The sequence below is a fragment of the Saccostrea echinata genome, unplaced genomic scaffold (genome assembly GCF_033153115.1).
Source record: "Saccostrea echinata isolate AGI-Se365-2 ecotype Australia unplaced genomic scaffold, CSIRO_AGI_Sech_v1 ptg000030l, whole genome shotgun sequence".
Taxonomy (NCBI): domain Eukaryota; kingdom Metazoa; phylum Mollusca; class Bivalvia; order Ostreida; family Ostreidae; genus Saccostrea; species Saccostrea echinata.
The window spans coordinates 3603281-3621410 of NW_026889779.1; the positions used below are offsets into that span (position 1 = coordinate 3603281).

General features: G+C 34.9%; 3 protein-coding genes across 3 annotated transcripts in view; 2 read left to right on the plus strand and 1 right to left on the minus strand.

Moving 5' to 3' along the window:
* Window positions 1-986: 986 nt before the first annotated feature.
* On the plus strand, window positions 987-1945 carry LOC133196114 (von Willebrand factor C domain-containing protein 2-like). The gene is made up of 2 exons (XM_061332053.1): window positions 987-1254; window positions 1755-1945. The coding sequence occupies exons 1-2, from the start codon at window positions 987-989 to the stop codon at window positions 1922-1924; spliced, it is 438 nt and encodes a 145-aa protein (XP_061188037.1). The 3' UTR covers window positions 1925-1945.
* A 5858-nt stretch (window positions 1946-7803) lies between these two features.
* On the plus strand, window positions 7804-8696 carry LOC133196227 (von Willebrand factor C domain-containing protein 2-like). Its single transcript, XM_061332139.1, has 2 exons — window positions 7804-8100; window positions 8512-8696. Exons 1-2 carry the CDS (start codon window positions 7830-7832, stop codon window positions 8655-8657), a joined length of 417 nt encoding a protein of 138 aa, XP_061188123.1. The 5' UTR covers window positions 7804-7829; the 3' UTR covers window positions 8658-8696.
* A 3730-nt stretch (window positions 8697-12426) lies between these two features.
* The window catches only part of LOC133196115 (N-acetylneuraminate lyase B-like), a 42429-nt gene continuing 36725 nt past the window's right edge, over window positions 12427-18130 (minus strand). Inside the window, exon 10 of the mRNA XM_061332054.1 lies at window positions 12427-12602. Within this exon, the coding sequence (XP_061188038.1) occupies window positions 12427-12602 (176 nt within the window). The remainder of the gene's footprint in view (window positions 12603-18130) is intronic.

Sequence of the window (18130 nt, forward strand, 5' to 3'; positions counted from 1 at the left end):
GAAACGGTTCTTAAAAAAAGCGTAAACTGTTCCAACCATTTTTTACCGTATAAATTGGGTAGCTATTAATTTCATTCTTTATAATTTAATTTTCATTCATTTAGTGTAAGAAAAAAGATGATTACCCTTAAAAAATAACTTCAAATTGTACAAAATTTAAATGTAACGTCAGGCGGATCGATACGTTTTTGACGCAAGTCATTGTGACGTAGGCAACCCAATTTATACGATATAAATTTTTTTTATCCAATCAAATACCGCGTTATAACTAGAATTAAATTATATGAGTTTGAAGAAGAAAAAAAGACAGGAAAACGATCCCAACATCACTCCACATAATATCTAATTAAACTTAATTTCTGTTTACCGGTATACAAATTTTTATTATTTACGTTTACGTATTTATTTACGTTACTTATTTCTCTGTTTGATATAAACAGAGATTAAGAATTTTTTCCAAGATGGGGGGGGGTGTTTCCATGTCCATTCAAAAGTTTTTCAAATGTGGAGGACGTATGATGTCAAGAAAATAACATAAATTCAACATTTCAATGATTTTAAGTGTATTGTTCGATATTTTGATTAAAAGTCACCGAGTGCAAGTCTGCTTCAGCTCATTTTTTTCGAAATAATATGTAGAATCAAAATATCAATGAAATACAGTCAAAGTCGCAAAAACAAAAATATAGAATGCTCTACTTCCAAATTATTATTAATTCAGGCTTTTTATACAATTTAGTACATTGCATGACATTTTCAAAATACATGTATTTTAAGTGTTTAAATAAAGAATAAAAATTCAAAAGTAAACAACTTTTCCTTGATCTTGCAGAAACACTAAATAAAGACATACAAGTAGTAAGAAGTACGCGTAGAATCGTTGTAAGTAGGACATACGCACTTTATCTTGACAGTTATCTCAGTGATTAAACTTTCGATGATAAGGCACGTTATTCCTTTTACGAATCACTCAGGTTTGAAAGAATATGTATCACACAGTCCTCTCTGTTTGCCTTCTGGCATTGGTTTTTCTAGTGACCAAGGGTCAAGATTTGCCTGTCCTTGCCACCTCCGCCTCCGGCTGCCTTTACCATGGGAAACATTACCCTCTTGGACCATTTAAGCCCTCAGCATGTGAACCTTGTCATTGCACGTCCTCTGGTCAAGCATACTGTGCCATTGTAGACTGCTTTTATGGCGGTTGTGTCGATGCTGTTCATGATCCGGATCATTGCTGCCCAGTATGTCCAAATGGTGAGAAAATCTTCGTTGCTTGAAAAAGGATAGACATGTTATAGGAATTTTGAGATAGAAAGGTGCTAAAAGATTTTTTTTTTTGGTTTGTTTGTTTGGTTTGTTTGTTTGTTTGTTTGTTTTTTGTTGTTGTTTTTTTTGTTTGTTTTTTTTTGGTTCTTTTTTTTTTTTTTTTTTTTTTTTTTTTGTTATTGTTTAACGTCTTTCTCGAGAATTTTTCACTCATATATATGGAGCTAAAAGAAGACTAGTAGCTATCAAAAAAGAATAACCGTAGTATGTTTAAAATTTTAAATAATTCTGATTTTCACGTAAAGCTTTTTATAACATAACGAACGAGAATTTCAAATATTTCAGCACAGTATAAATGTTTTTTTTTTAAATGAAGAAATAGATTGACATGTATGTGCAATTCATGTAAATTTTCTTAATATAAATTGGTTTTATATATACACACTAAGAGAGTCAATACAACACGATATTTTTTTCATCTTCTTTAGGAAGAAACTGCCAGGCCCCGGACGGCACAATAATAAAGCATGGTGATACATATTCTACCGCTGATATGACGTGTCACTGCTCTGCGCATTCATTTGGTGGGACAAGGGCAGAATGTGCCCTTAAGTTAGAGCCAATCAAGATTGTGGATCCGCTCCCAGTGGTTAGCTAGACTGCGGAAACCAATAAAAAGCTTCTGTAGGAATCAGCTGATAAAATCCAAAAGAGACGGCTCTATATAAGTTTTCTGAGTCAAGGTTAAAATTAAAGAAGGTTACTTTTTTCAGAAAAATGTATGACATGTCCCTGCAATTTGGACTAAGGCAAATTGCGTCCTGCAGTGCGAGCAAAACGAAATTGTGGATCCTAGTTCAAACTTTAAGGGGTATTTTTACATTAAAAAAAGGTCAAGAAAACGAACAGTGATTGGTGTATAAAAAACCTACAAACAATACAACTCTGTGAACAGAGCATGCATACAGACCCCCATGCAATTCCAGAGGTGGGATGAGGTGATTAGCAGGAGTAAGCATCATATGTTGACCGGTCACATCCACCACGAGCCCTATATATTGATCAGGTGGATGGAATATTCTGTAGCCAAATTTGCTAAACAATTCATATATGAAATAAGTCAGTCAAAAATCAAAATACGACCCAATGATAGGTTATATTTGCTAACAGGGTCATTATAACGATATACTAACTTTGTACGAGGTTGTTGAAATCCCTGTAAATTAACTTATCTGTTAGTAGTCTGCCTCGGTTTACTTTAATAATTGACCGTACTCTAAGCATGCTCTTGGGTATCGAATAAGTTAGAAGACAAAAACACCATACGTAGGTGATAGCGAAACACCTTTACTTATAAATTAATAAATTTTGCAAATAAACTCCGAAAGGCCTGCACCATAGTTCTTACTTAATCTTCTATCATTCCATTAGATATGAGATGATGTCCGAAAATTAAATTCAGATTTCATTCGCATATTAATTTGTAATTATCGTAAATTTAATTAAAAGTCTACTTTCATTTTCGATAAACAGCCGTAAAATAGCAAAAAAGTAAGGTGGTAGTTATGGTTGGCGGCCTAAGTTACTGGCAATTTTTAATGAAACTGACGACAAGCAAGCTTTTAATTATTCGATAAAATGTCATTAATGAATTATTCAGTGAAAACTTGATTTACGTTATACAGAAGAAATTAGCTATGATTACTGATTTAACAAGATGTGTTTGTGAAACACTGATGCCCCAGTATGGCAGCTTATAGCGAAGATTAAAGTTTCTCAAATGCAAGTCAAACTCCAGACCAAGAAATCAAAAAGAAAGGTCTTGTCTCGTGAAATGTACCTGTAAAATATGAAAGCCCTATTACAAACCGCTAAAAAGTTATGGCAAAGGTTAAAGTTTTTTCAAAGTAAGTAAAATGGCAAGGTTAAGGTCAAATGGTGCCCAAGGGAAGGTCTTGTCACGTGATTCATATGATCGTTAAATGTGAAAGCCCTAGAACCAAACTTTCAAATGTTATGGCCAAAGTTTAAATTTTTGGAAAGTAGGTAAAACTCCAAGGCCGGTCCTTCGGATGAGACCGTATAAACCGAGGTCCCATGTCGCAGAAGGTGCTGGCACGAAAAAGATCCCTCACTGCTCAATGGCCCTAAGTGCCGAGCATAGGTCAAAATTTGCAGCTCTCCACCGGCAAGTGGTGGCGTCTCCATATGAGTGAAAAATTCTCGAGAGGGACGTTAAACAACAACAAACAAACACTTCAAGGTCAATGCCAAAATTGTTGGTATCCAAAGGAAGGTCTTATCATAAGGAAGAAATATGTGAAGCTCTAAGCCAACTGTTCAAAAGTTATGGCCAAGGTTAAAGTTTTTCAAAAGTAGGTCAAACTCCAAAGTCAAGGTCAAAGGGTCAAAGTTGTTGTTATCCAAAGGAAGGTCTTCTCAGAAGAAATGCATATGTGAAGTATGAAAACTACTATCTGTTCAAAAGTTATGGCCCAGGTTAAAATTTTTCAAAATTGAAGCAGGTCAAACTCCAAGGTCGAGGTCAAAAGGTCAAAGTTGTTGGTATCAAAAGAAAGGTATTGTCATAAGGAGTACACATGCGAAGTATGAAAGACCTAGCACAAATTGTTAAAAAGTTATGGCCAAGGTTAAAGTTTTTTCAACAGTAGGTCAAACTCCAAGGTCAAGGTCAAAGATGTTGGTACCCAAAGGAATGTCTTGTCACAAGAAATACACAAGTGAAGTTTGAAAGCCTAAGCTTCAACTGTTCAAAAGTTACGGCCAAGATTAAAGTCTCATAAAATTTTGCAAAAGTGGGTCAAACTCCAAGGTCAAGTATGATGGTATCCAAAGAAAGGTCTTGTCACAAGGAATACACATGTGAAATATGAAAGCCATAGCTCCAACCAATCAAAAGTTGTGGGCAAGGTTAAAGTTTTTGCGGACAAACAGACAGACAGACAGCTAGACAGACAGGGCAAAAACTATATGCCCCCGAATCTTCGATTACGGGGGCATAAAAAGAACAATGTGCAAATCGTTTTTGCCAGTATCCATCTTAGTTTTATGCGTCTATTTCTAGACCAGCTGATGCTATCAAAAGAAAAACGAGGTTTTAATAACACTACATTTATACAAGATGGCCAAGGGCATTAAAGATCACTTGAGTATAATACAACACTGTAAAGAATCTATAGAAGTATAAAGCAAAATTAACTGAAAGATGAAGCTTTGTTGAATAGGAATTTTCAAATATAGGTATTTGGAGATTACAGAGATTACCTCTATGAATGTCTTTAAGGAAGGCAAAGCCCAATACTAAACTAATAATCTAGTAGTGTGCCTCCCCAGATGTTACATTTATGCAAGTTTGGTCACATGTAGCTTCCAGTTACTTGGGAATGGACTTACCTAAAAACTTAAAATAGTCACTTATCCAGAAAATGTAAGTCAAATCCAGCTAAACAAATAATCTAGTAGTGTGCTTCCTTAGATGTAACATTTATGCAAATTTGGTCTAAGGGCTTGCAGTTACTTGGGAATGGTCTTACCTAAAAACTTTAAACTAGTCACTCATCCAGAAAATGTAAGTCAAATCCAGCTAAACTAATAATCTAGTAGTGTGCTTCCTTAGATGTAACATTTATGCAAATTTGGTCTCAGGGCTTGCAGTTACTTGGGGATGGTCTTAAACACTTTAAAGTAGTCACTTATTCCGAAAATGTAAGTCAAATCCAGCATATGACGCATGTACAGTAGTGTGCATCCTTGGATGTATCATCCATGCAAGTTTGCTCGATATAGGACCTAAACTTACTTAAAAATGAGATCTGCTCCAAAAACTTTTGGTCACACATCCAGAAAATGTAGGTCAGATCCAGCATCCCAAACAAATCAAGTAGTCTATTCAATTTGTCTTCTTCCCCTCTGATATTTCTTGAATTCTGGTTGATTAAAATAATTAAATGCAAACCTTTTAAAACGTACTTTTTATAAATCGCGAATCTTGGTAAATAACATCATTCTAAATGTTTATTTTACAAGTTCTCTTTTTTAAAAGTTCTCTCTTTTAAAAAATTAATCTTTTCTTATAACTTTTGGTTAAAAAGAGATGGAAGAGATAGGGTTTTCATATTTCACATGTACGTAACCTGTGACATCACCTTTCCGAATATGCTATGATTTTTAACCGCGTTTCCTTGACCTTGAAGTTTGACCTACTTTTCAAAAATTTTAACATTACTTTAAATTGGCTATAAAATTTAAATGAGAAAAGGTACGGCTTATTAAACAAGTGCATTACCTATGACAAGACCTTTTCAAATGTACTATGATTTTTGACCTTGACAAATTTAATCTTTGCTTATAACTTTTGATCAAGAAGAGATAGGGCTTTCATATTTGAAAAGTACATTACCTGTGGCTATACTATGATTTTTGACCTCTTGACCTTGAAGTTTGCCCAAGACAGTTACTATATGCCGTAAATAAATGCATCCATCCACTAAGTCACCGAAAGCGGGGGACCACAACTCTTGAATTTGCTTGTTTGCATTAAATTATAAAATTTTACCAGCGCACTCTAGCGTACTCTGTCGTTCTCTAGAAGGACCGCTCCGCATTTGCCCGTTGCAGGTTCCCAATTACTTTTGGTCCGATATAGACTTTGTGTTTCTCTAGGTCGTGCAATTGTGGCTGGGAGAGTCGTATGAATCATCGTCGTTTCTTTCATTATAATTTGTTTCATTTCAGTTTAGTAATAATACAGCGTTGTTTAACACATCGCAGTTATTAATTAGCTATTTATGTAAATTACACATCCCAACAGTAGACCAGACTGACAGGACGTGTCTCGCGGTGGTCCGGATTCATTTCATAGCTATCTGTTTTCAGCATCAGCATCAAAATTCAAAATGTAAAATTGTAAATAAATAGGGTATAGTAGTGCTAGATGTTTTTGTTTTCATTTTATTTTTTCGTGACTTTTTAACCTTTTCTATGTCATGGAGCTCGCTGGTCTGAAATAAATTAGGGGGAAAGTACGCTGATTTATCTATTAATCTGTACCTGTTGCTTGAAAACGGATTCCTACTGGTTAACTGACGTTTACTGATTGATAAAAGAATCATATTTTTAATTATTCCTTAGACCATAGCCAATAAAATATCATAATTCTATATACGGCAAGCCTCTCCTGAAGGACCTCTAGGCCAAATATCTACACTAAAGAGTTCAATCGGTAGAGCGCTCGCTCCGTGATCGGAAGGTAGTGTGTTCGAATCACGGCCGCGACTGACCTAAGTCGAAAAAAAATAGGTAGCAACTGCTCCTTTGCCAGGCGCTCGGCACTTTGAAGTGAAAGTTGCAGGTCCTTCGGATGAGACCTTAAAAACCGAGGCCCCGTGTCACAATAGGCGGTGGCACGATAAAGAAGAACTCTCACTGCTCAATGGCCCTGAGTGCCGAGTAAAGGTTTAAAGAAGCCCTTCACCGGTATATGGTGACGTCTCTATATGAGTGAAAAATTCTCGAACGGGACGTAAAATAACATACAATCAATCAATCATTTCTCCGTAAATTTAAGCTGCAGGGCTTTCAGAAAGATTGGAAACAAGTGGTACTTTTGCAAAAATAGGAGGTACCTTGTGGGAACAATTTTGATTAAATACGTCATTGAATTTTTCTCAATGATACAGTCATGAGTGCAGTCGGGGAGGTATAGGGTACCGACAGATTTTAAAAGGCATGAAGTTGCCATCTTAAAATATTACTAACCGTGTGTTCTTAGCGTATTCTTTTACTACTCCCCCCCCCCCCCCCGGACAAAACATTCCCAAAAAACCGTTGGCGAAGACAATTCGGTCGAACGCGCTTCGTGCATGATTTGGACATGCAGTTTCGTTGTGGGGGTAGTAAACACACGGTTAGTAATATTTTAAAATACTTTTTTGTGCGCAACAATAAGAAATACTTTTTTCAATGGATGGCATTGTAGCTATCTGGTCGTTAATCACAATTACTCAGACCTACGAGCTACAGATCTGCAGCTATCTAACCCCCCGAAAAAAAGCTGTATTAATTGCTTAGAGAGTTGTTGAGGGATTGGGAAACCCGCTTTTTTCACAGTCATATATATTAGGAATAGTACAAGATCATTTTTATTGTAAATTTACTTCAGACCACCTCTTCTCCAACCATCTGAATCCGCCTATGGCCATAGACGGAGCGTCCTCCAAACAGCCCACGGCAAGAAACCAATAATGACCTAATCATCAAATACAAAGTACAGTTCCTATAAAATTAATGTAAAATGAACCGCCACTTTGCTAGACTTTGCGTGACTTTATTGATGATTAAAATGTTTTTTTTTAAATGAAGAAATAGAATTAACATGCTCAAGTCTGATATACATTTGAATTTTTTAAAATATAAATTTGACGGAATAACTAAAATGTCAGTGCAAGTGTGCCATAAAAGATAAAGGAAAATTGTTCGTGATGTCAGATAGATAAGATTATTTAAAATCATTTCTTTTCACGACCATTCCTGACTGAAGAAAGATGGCACATCAAGCGATCCTCTCAATTTATTTCCTAGCAACAGCTTTTCTAGTCGTTGGGAGTCGAGATTTCCCCATCCTTGCCACTACTGTCCCAGGCTGCCTATACCACGGGAAGTGGTACCAAGCTGGTTCTTTCCAACACTCCCCATGTGAACCTTGCCAGTGCACGTCCTCTGGCCAAGCGTACTGTGCCATTGTAGACTGCTTCTTTGATGGTTGTGTGGACGCTGTTCATGATCCAAACAAATGCTGCCCACAATGTCCAAATGGTAAGATTATTTTTATTGAGTTGAAAAACAAAAATAATGAAAAACGGTTTTGACCCTCCCCCCCCCCCAAAAAAAAAAACATCGAGTGCGAATAAAGGGATAATTTAGTTCTTAGCATAAATAGTGTTTTTACTTCTGTCTAATATCACAGGGTTTCAAATCTGAGGACTAAATACTTGGAATGAGAATATTTAATCAGAAAAAAACTTTAAAATTATTTCAGAGTTTCGTTAAAATATTATTATTCAAAATGATTATATATTTTTCTCTTGTTTTTGGATAGTACTTATTTTGAAAAGTAGCGGCTTTATTTTTTCTCTCTCACAAACAGTATTGAAAAAAGAAAGAGGCAATATTAAAGGAATCTTATCTAAATGTGTATAATTGCAAAGAGTTCATTTCTTTGTTTAGGTCGAAACTGCAAGGCTCCCGACGGAACAATTATAAAGCATGGAGATACCTACAATACTCCTACCATGTCGTGTCAGTGCTCGTCATTCGGAACACTGGCACAGTGTGCCTCCCTGGCTCAACCACATGAAATAGTTGCTAGCTAAACTGTTAAAAATGAAATTAATAAACCGATTTTTGTTTTATTTCATTTAAATGAAAGTATGGTGTCCCGATAGGCCCATTTGAAAAGAGTAACAAAACTATTCAGTTATAACAATATGTTGGATAATTCATGAGAGTTGTCACGGCTTAGATCATCTATACTTATAAATTAATAAATTGCAAATAAACTCCGAAACGCCTGCACCAGAGTTCATACCTACTCCTCTAATATTACATTAGGCATGAGATGATGTCCGTAAATTATATTTAGAATTCACTTGCAAAGTAATTTTTCGTAAATTTAATTAAAATTCTACTTTCACTTTCGATAAACAGTCGTGAAATAGCAAAAAAGATTTCCGGTCGGCGGATCTAAGTTAGTGACATATTACGTTGCTCTTTGCCACTTGTCACTAATAACAACAAGTCACCCTGGCTCTCTGTGATTCTTTGTTCACTTTAATAAAGTATAAGACAACTTTATCCAGTCTCTTGTTTACCTTGACTACCTGATAATAATAGACTGTCCACTGTCAAACAGATCACTTCAGTGTAAACATACTGTGTTCAATTACGACTTTTGCTAAATATATAAATAATCTTCATGTCGATCTTTTATTATAAACTATTGCTTTCCAGGCAAGAATCTGACTTTAGCATGCTTTGCGCATTTAAACCAAACATTCATTTTTATTTTGTTTCTATATATATATATAACATTCTTTCTTGTATTCTCATTCAATCAAATGACCTGTTAATTAAATGATATGCAAGGATTTCTTCAACACAATCTAGCAAGGGGAGGAACTCTCATTTGCTTCACTTATTACAATTGTGTACTCTGTTTGCCTCCTAGTTACCCAGGAGCAAAGAAAAGGCAGATTTACTTATAATAATACTAGATGAAATCCCGCACAAGCGCGGGGAATTGAATTTATACCACTACCGACAGAAAATATATTGTAGTTTCTACTGACAGCCTACAGGGTTATAGCAGGAAGAAATACTTTGTTCAAAATCTCGTGCGCCTCCACCACCACCCCCCTCCCACCCCACCCCCTTTTGCAAAAACTTGACACACAATTTCATTACTTGATGTTTATTGTGAAACCTGTTATACTATGTTATGGATATATTGTATGCTCTTATTTCATTTCCGTCAAGGATAAATTAAAAGCAGCGAATATGCACATTTTACTGATAAATTGATTTTTTGGGGGGAGGGGGCGGTAAAAATTCACAGGTACTCGTGTCTTGGTTTATAAATATATATGTACCTTATTGATATGTAAAAAATGTACTTTACCTTTTTTACATATCAATAAGGTTCATACATATATATAAACCAAGACGCAAGTATCTGTGTAACAATTAGCTTTTAACGCCCTATGAATAGGCCGAGTATTCAAAAAAAAAAAAAAAAAAAAAAAAAAAAAAAAAAAAAAACTGAAATGTATTGATTAAAACACAAAATTTTACAAATTTAATTGTATTTGAACAATATCTTATTCATTAATTTTCTCTTTTCATGTAAGCAGTGAGGAATATATACACATTTTACCGATAAATTTATTAGGAAAACCTACTACATATATGTAATAGTCTTTCGATATCTAAATATATTCACAACTTATAGTGTTATCAATGATTTACATTATTTCAATGACCATTCACACATTAGCTTTTCTTATGTTCCTACGGCTATAATTGTCTCGTTTTTCTTTTTAACATCGGGCTCGATGCTATATGATGTTCTAGAAGCTTCCGTCAATATCAAGATCGGTGAATGACAAAAATAATTTGCACATTTTCCTTTTTAATCGGTTATTACAACTTATTTCTTTTATGTCATTTAAATCAAGTTTGGATTGAATAATTCAATGATGACGTTTTATGAAATAAATACGCGATTGATTGTTGTCAGTTTCATAAAAGAATGCCTGAAACTTAGATCCGCCAACCGGAAACGCCACCATACTTACGTTTTTGCTATTTCATGGCTGTTTATAGAAAATAAAAGTAGACTTTTAATTTAATGTACGATACTTACAATGCGAGTGAAATCTAAATATAGTTTACGGACATCATATTGTATCAAGTGTATTCTTAGAGGAGTAAGTGAACACTCTGGTGCATCCGTTTCGGAGTTTATTTACAAAATTTATTAATTTATAAGTATAGATTTAATACATTTACATTGATAAAATTGCATTTAGTTTGTTTGCTAAGCACTCAGGGGCAGAGGAGAAGATATTCAAAGTAATGCATTTTGCTAATTAATCAATAGAGCCCCACCAAAGCACCAGAATTAATGCATTTTCACTATATAATCATTAGAACCCCACCCTAACACCAGAACCCCTGACCCTGGGGCCATGAAATTGACCTTTTAATTACATCTTTTAAAGTGATTAATTATCAAAGGTGAATATTAGCAAAAGAAAATAACTTCTTTCAGTAGAACAAAATTAATAAATTGACCAAGTGGTGCAGAATTTCAAAAATCTGATAAAGATACCCTTGGTTATTACAACTTCATATACTTTGTTTGCCTCCCAGATGCTCAGGAGCAGAGACGGTTTTCAAAGAAATTATGCATGTTGATTATAGATTCAACATAGCCCGCCCTAACAACAGAGCCTCTAGGGGTTTTGTGTTTCTTTTGCATTATTTCTTTCAAAATCTTCCCCTCTGTCCATGAATAGGTATTTAGCAAACATACTAAGTGCATGGTTATGATGAGCAAGGGTGCCTCTTCCATAAGTGTTAATTTCTCGGCCGCTGTGTCAAGGGCCAAGAATATTTAAATTTTGACCTAACATCAAAATACTTGATCCATGGGCTATGAATTCCACATAATTTTGGAAGAGGGATCCTTGCACATCATAATCATGCAGTCAGTTTTGTCTGCTAAATACCTAAGGGAAGAAGAAAAAGATATATGCATTTAAATATCTGATATATAGAGTCCTGAACTAAAACTAGAACCTCTGTCCCAAGGGTAATGAAATTCACAATTATGGAAGAGGCACGCCTGTTCATCGTAACTATGCACTCATTTCGTTTGCTTAATACCCAGTAGCACAGAAGAAGATTTTCAAAGAAATAATGCACTTTCACAATATAATCAATAACCCCTATCCCTTCACGGAACCCCTGATCCTGGGGCCACAGATTTCACAATTTTGGAAGAGGCACCCTTGATCATCATAACTGTTCACTAAGTTATCTGCAAAAAAACCAAAAGCAGAGAAGATTTTCACAGAATTAATGCATTTTCATTTCATTTCACACCAGAACCCCTGACCTTGGGGCCGTGAAATTCACAATTTTAAAAGAGGCACTCTTGTTCATCATAACTATAAACTTTGTTTTCTTAATACCCAGTAGCTCATCATAAACATGCATGTAGAATATCTACCAAACACCCAAAAGCAAAGAAGATTTTTATGAAAATAATGCATTTTTCCTATCTAATCAAAAGAGCCCCCACCCTCCAATCCTCCTTACACCTGGTTCACAATTTTAGCTCCTCTTCACTCGTTTGTATGTTGTTTAACGTCCCTCTCGAGAATTTTTCCCTCATATGGATCTTCACTCGTAGATGTTGTTCTACGCCAAACTTGGTTTAAACTGGTTCAGCGAGAAATATTCAAATGTTTATGGACGACGAAAACTGAGAGTAATAGATCACCTGAGTGACTCAGGTGACCTAAAAAAAAAAAAGACAAAAATAAGTACAAGTAGCATAATAAGTGTTTATATTTTTTTCTACAGTGAAATAGCTGGTTTCCAGTCTTTAAATCCTAGTTTATGTACATCATTTAAGAATTCAGCAGTTTCATCAACAGACATCGCCCTCATTGGTTGGCGCGGAGGTCCAAGATCCAAACCGACAAGTGTCATGAATGGCTTCACAGCTGCGACATTACCCCCAAGCTTATGACCTTGAAAAGAAAAAGAATTATAAATGTCTTATAAGATGATCCTCATTTCTACGGCACCGCTGGAGGGCCAGATTAAAAAAAAATTGTTCGGACGAATTAGATATTCGTTCGGACGAATAAGATATTTGTTCGGAGGAATAGGAAATTCGTTCGGACAAATTAAAATTCATTCGGACGAATTAGAAATTCTCTCGGAAGAATTGTGAATTCGTTCAGACAAGCTGTATATTTGTTCGGACGAATTAGTTAATTGTTCACACGAATTTAACATTTGTTTTGACGAATTTGATATTTATTCGGACGAATAAGAAATTTGTTCATAAAAATTCTTTTGGATGATTAAGAAATTCATTTGGACAAAGATATTTGTTCGGACCAATTAGATATTTGTTCAGACCAATTAGATATTTGTTCAAATGAATTAGATATTTATAAGTTATTAGATAACTTTTATACGGTTTCACAGTACCAATTCATGGGTTCCATAAGCCAATGATTCACTAGTCCGGAGAACTATTCCGAAATGTACCGGGCATGCGTGAAAGGTGGCCAAAATAGTTGGGAGAAATTATGGGCTATATTGTCATATATCAACAGGAGAACGAGAAAAAGAGGTAATTAACTGCATTAATAACATTAGTACACTTCCGTTTTGTAGAGTTGTAATTTGAGTTAAACAGAATAACAGTAAAACAGTTGTACGTGTATTCAGAAGGGCGGAGTAAACTGGCCCTACAAGTCAGGAGTATCTATTTCTAGTAGCATTTTTAGTAGTTTAAACAACATTATCATACTTTCATGTTAAATACTAAAATCTGATTGGTTTAGACGCAGTTAACAATCCGTAATGTTACCCTCAGCGTTAGCAAAACACATGTCAATGGGTAACACAACGATAATGTCACATGGATGTAAATCATGCGCGTATGGTTCACCGTAGAATTCTCAAAACGTCCGTTGTGCGTTTGAAAGAAGCCGAATAAACTTGACGTCAATAAAAGCTTGCATCCAATGTAGCTTACTTGAAAACAAAAAAACGACAGACGAAACATGCTTGCGAGTGCAGAAATAACGAAACTTTAGATGATAAAGGACTCTTTGAGTATCAAACAAACAATATAGGTCGGTAAATCTTTCTTCTTCTTTTTTTCCGAAGCTTTTTTTTTGAGAAAAATAGAAGCGGGGGGTTTGAAAGCTTTCTAAACGTGAACGTAAAGACGATCGACGAATTTTGTTGCTTACATCCTAAATTATATTAAAATAAATGGTGCCTGTTTTGGAGGGTAACAGTTGAAATTGACACCCCAAGGAAAACCAATGTCAACCCACGCGTCAACTGTTACCCTCCAAAACAGGCACCATTTGTATAATGTCCACTGAAACAGAAAATGTGAGCTTAATGGGAGAGGCTAGGGCTATATTATATGAGTGAAGAATCGAATGAAAAGGAAATCACTTTAGAGAAACTATATGAGCTTGTGAAAAATATGGGGAATTCAATAAATGAACGGTTTAATAGCATGGGCACAGTTATTGATACCAGGAAAAGAAAATTGAATACATACTTAAGAAAGTTGACGAAATGTGTGAAGAAGTAAGCCTTTCCAACAGAGTTAATTCTATGGAGCAAGAGATAAGTTCAATTAATCGAACACACAGAAAATTCCATGAAAATCTACAGGGGATGAGCAATGTATTCGATGGGATAAAAGAGCAAGTAGGGAAGTCCGAAAATAAAATGCAAGATATGAAAAATAATGTTCGATGATATGGAAGCCAAAATTGTGCAATACACATCTAAGAGAGAGATTGAATTTGGGGAGTTATCTGGGGGAAAAATTGAAGAAATGTCAGATCAAATCATCGATCCAAAGAACACAGAAGAGATACTGGGAGATTTCTAAGCACAAGACCTTGAAATCGAATTTAACATCGAATTCACAGTCAAGTATTCACAGATTTGGAAAGAAAAACAATACACCAAATATATAATCGACCAATCGTTGCAAAGTTTATCTACCAACGTGAGCTTGAGTACGTACTCCAATGCGCCACAAAGTTGAAGGGCAAACCCTTCCAAATAATTTTATTTTATAAACCGCCAATTTCCGGAAGAAATTGAACAAGCCAGGGAAAGCCTTTACCCCACGATGAAGGAGAAACAACTCAGAGAAAACGTGAAATTGGTTAAGGACATCCTATATGTTAACGGAATACCACCCAGAGAATGCAGAACCAATTGAACCGCCGAGGCACTTCCATCGTACCCCTAATAGACATCGAAGCTCGTCCAACAAACGTCGGAGAAAATTTAATTACCCAGAACTTCATGAGCTAATAAGAAATACGATATCTTTATTTTCAGGAAACAAAAACAGACGACTTAAATATAATTGAAATCGAAGGTTTTGAAATAGAAATGAAAAACAAAATTAGATATGGTAGAGTAAACTATGGAAGTATATTACTAGCATATAATTAGCTTTCTGATGACAAATATGTTATGTTAGCAGGTGACTTCAACAATGCTCGAACCGGAACAGATATCGAAATCTTTGGCGTTGATAATGAAAAAAAAAGGTCAATTTTGTGAAATCTTTGAAATCATGGAAAATGAATTTTTAGTCCCCTACCGGTGAAACCGGAGGGGACTATAGGTTTCCTCTGAGTCTGTCCGTCCGTCTGTCTAGCTGTCTGTCTGTCCGTCTGTCCCTCTGTCTGTCTGTCCCACTTGGTTTTCCGCACTTTTTTCCTAAACGCTTAAAGATATTGAGCTGATTTTTGGTATGTGAGTGTATCTTGATGAGTTACAGATCAAGTTTGCATTTCGTTCCGCTTCATTGATTTTTGACGGAATTACGGCCTTTTCAATTTTTAAGGGTTTTCCGCAATTTTCTTCTGAATGCTTTCCGATATTGAGCTGATTTTTGGTATGTGACTTAACCTTGATTAGTTATAGATCAAGTTTGCATTTCGTCCCGCTTCATTGATTTTTGACGGAATTATGGCATTTTCAATTCTTAACGGGAACCAGATTACACTTGCCGGTAGGGGACTAGTATTGCTAATGCAATACTCTCAGAATGCTTGTTTCTATAAACAATAGGTGAGAAAGAAACAGTAAAGACAAAGTTCAGAATTCATATGGTAAATTTTATTAGAAATGTGTAAATTAAATAAGTTGTTAATTGTAAACGGACGTATTGGCGATAATTCATTAGGAGAGGTAACGTGTAAAGGTTCAAGCACTGTAGACTACTTTCTTTGTGGCTATTTTCTTAATAAATACATGTATGTCTTGAATATGCAAGTACTTGAACAAAGCAAATTATTTTCAGATTTTTCATGTGCCTATTGTCTTGTATTTAGAGTTGCAATGTAATATCGATTTGAATTGTTCAAATACAATGGCTGAATGTGTAAAAAAAAAAAATCAAACCATGGGATCCTTCTAAGGTTATATATGTAAAGTCTATTGATACTGGTCAATTAAATCAAGTTTTAACATTGTTAGACGTAAACAGAACAAGATGAAATTGTGAAAAAATTAAATAAGATATACATAGATGCAGCAAAAATTCCTAAATGCCTGCAGATATTGAGTTGATTTTTGGTATGTGAGTGTATTTTGATGAGTTACAGATCAAGTTTGCATTTCGTTTCGCTTCATTGATTTTTGACGGAATTGAGACCTTTTCAATTTTTAAGGGTTTTCCGCAATTTTTCTCTAAACGCTTGCAGATTTTGAGCTGATTTTTGGTATGTGACTTTACCTTGATTAGTTATAGATTAAGTTTACATTTCGTTCCGCTTCAAGGATTTTTGACGGAATTATGGCATTTTCAATTTTTAACGGGAATCCGATTACACTTGCCGGTAGGGGACTATAGTATTGCTAATGCGTTACTCTCAGAATGCTTGTTTTAAATATGTACAGCCAGATAAAACCCAGAATTGTTTATAATTTAAGAACAATCAGAATTTTTTCAATGTGCAAATGGTGTTAGACAGGGTAAAACCAGAAGTCTCTGATGAGACTGTAGCTCTACTGGTTGTATTTATAAAGGAAGATAAAAGTAGCACTTGGACTTGAAACTTTGCAACAGCAATAAATAGAATAATGATCCTTGGTTTAGTCTCTTTTTGGCAAGATTTATTATTATATCAGACTAAAACTGTAGGAGGAGTAGCCTTTAAAAACAATTTTACTGAAATTTTGATTTAAGTAACCATGGCAACATCATTCAACAAAATCAAAAAACAATAACACCAATTATGTATCTCTGTAGTCTACTTGTATGTCACATTATTCTGAAATCAGACAAAAAGTGTAGGAGGAGTAGCGTTTTGAAAGTATTTCAAGAAAATTTCTATTTTTAGTAACCATGGCAACACAATTCATCAAAATCCGAAAATGGTACAGAGAATTATGTATCTTAGTGTAGTTTACTTGTATGCTAAGTAACACTAAAATCAGACCAAAACTGTAGGGGTAGCATTTTGAAGGTATTTCAAGGAAAATTTCTATTTTTAGTAACCATGGCAACACCGTTCATCGAAATCAAAAACCGATATACAGAATTATGTATCTTAGTGTAGTCTACTTGTGTGCCAAGTTATATTGAAATCAGACCAAAACTGTAGGAGGAGTAGCATTTTGAATGATTTTCTCAGAAATTTCTATTTTTAGTAACCATGGCAACACCGTTCATCGAAATCAAAAACCGATATATAGAATTATGCATCTTTGTATAGTCTACTTGTGTGCCATTAGTTATATTGAAATCAGATCAAAACTGTAGGAGGAGTAGCATTTTGAATGTTTTTCACAGAAATTTCTATTTTTAGTAACCATGGCAACAATGTTCATCGAAATCAAAAACCGATACACAGAATAGTGTATCTTAGTGTAGTCTACTTGTTTGCCAAGTTATATTGAAATCAGACCAAAACTGTAAGAGGAGTAGCATTTTGAAAATATTTCACAGAAATTTCTATTTTTAGTTACCATGGCAACATCGTTCATTGAAATCAAAAACCAATACACAGAATTATGTATCTTAGTGTAGTCTACTTGTGTGCCAAGTTATATTGAAATCAGACCAAAACTGTAGGAGGAGTAGCATTTTGAATGTTTTTCACAGAAATTTCTATTTTTAGTTACCATGGCAACACCGTTCATCGAAATCAAAAACCGATACACAGAATTATGCATCTTTGTATAATCTACTTGTGTGCCAAGTTATATTGAAATCAGATCAAAACTGTAGGAGGAGTAGCATTTTCAATGTTTTTCACAGAAATTTCTATTTTTAGTAACCATGGCAACACCGTTCATCGAAATCAAAAACCGATATACAGAATTATGCATCTTAGTATAGTCTACTTGTGTGCCAAGTTATACTAAAATCAGATCAAAACTGTAGGAGGAGTAGCATTTTGAATGTTTTTCACAGAAATTTCTATTTTTAGTAACCATGGCAACACCGTTCATCGAAATCAAAAACCGATACACAGAATTATGTATC

Coding starts and splice junctions, on each gene's coding strand:
- LOC133196114 (XM_061332053.1), top strand. CDS start 987: ATGTATCACACAGTCCTCTCTGTTTGCCTTCTGGCATTGGTTTTTCTA. Junction 1,255..1,754: donor CTGCCCAGTATGTCCAAATG/GTGAGAAAATCT, acceptor CATCTTCTTTAG/GAAGAAACTGCCAGGCCCCG.
- LOC133196227 (XM_061332139.1), top strand. CDS start 7,830: ATGGCACATCAAGCGATCCTCTCAATTTATTTCCTAGCAACAGCTTTT. Junction 8,101..8,511: donor CTGCCCACAATGTCCAAATG/GTAAGATTATTT, acceptor TTCTTTGTTTAG/GTCGAAACTGCAAGGCTCCC.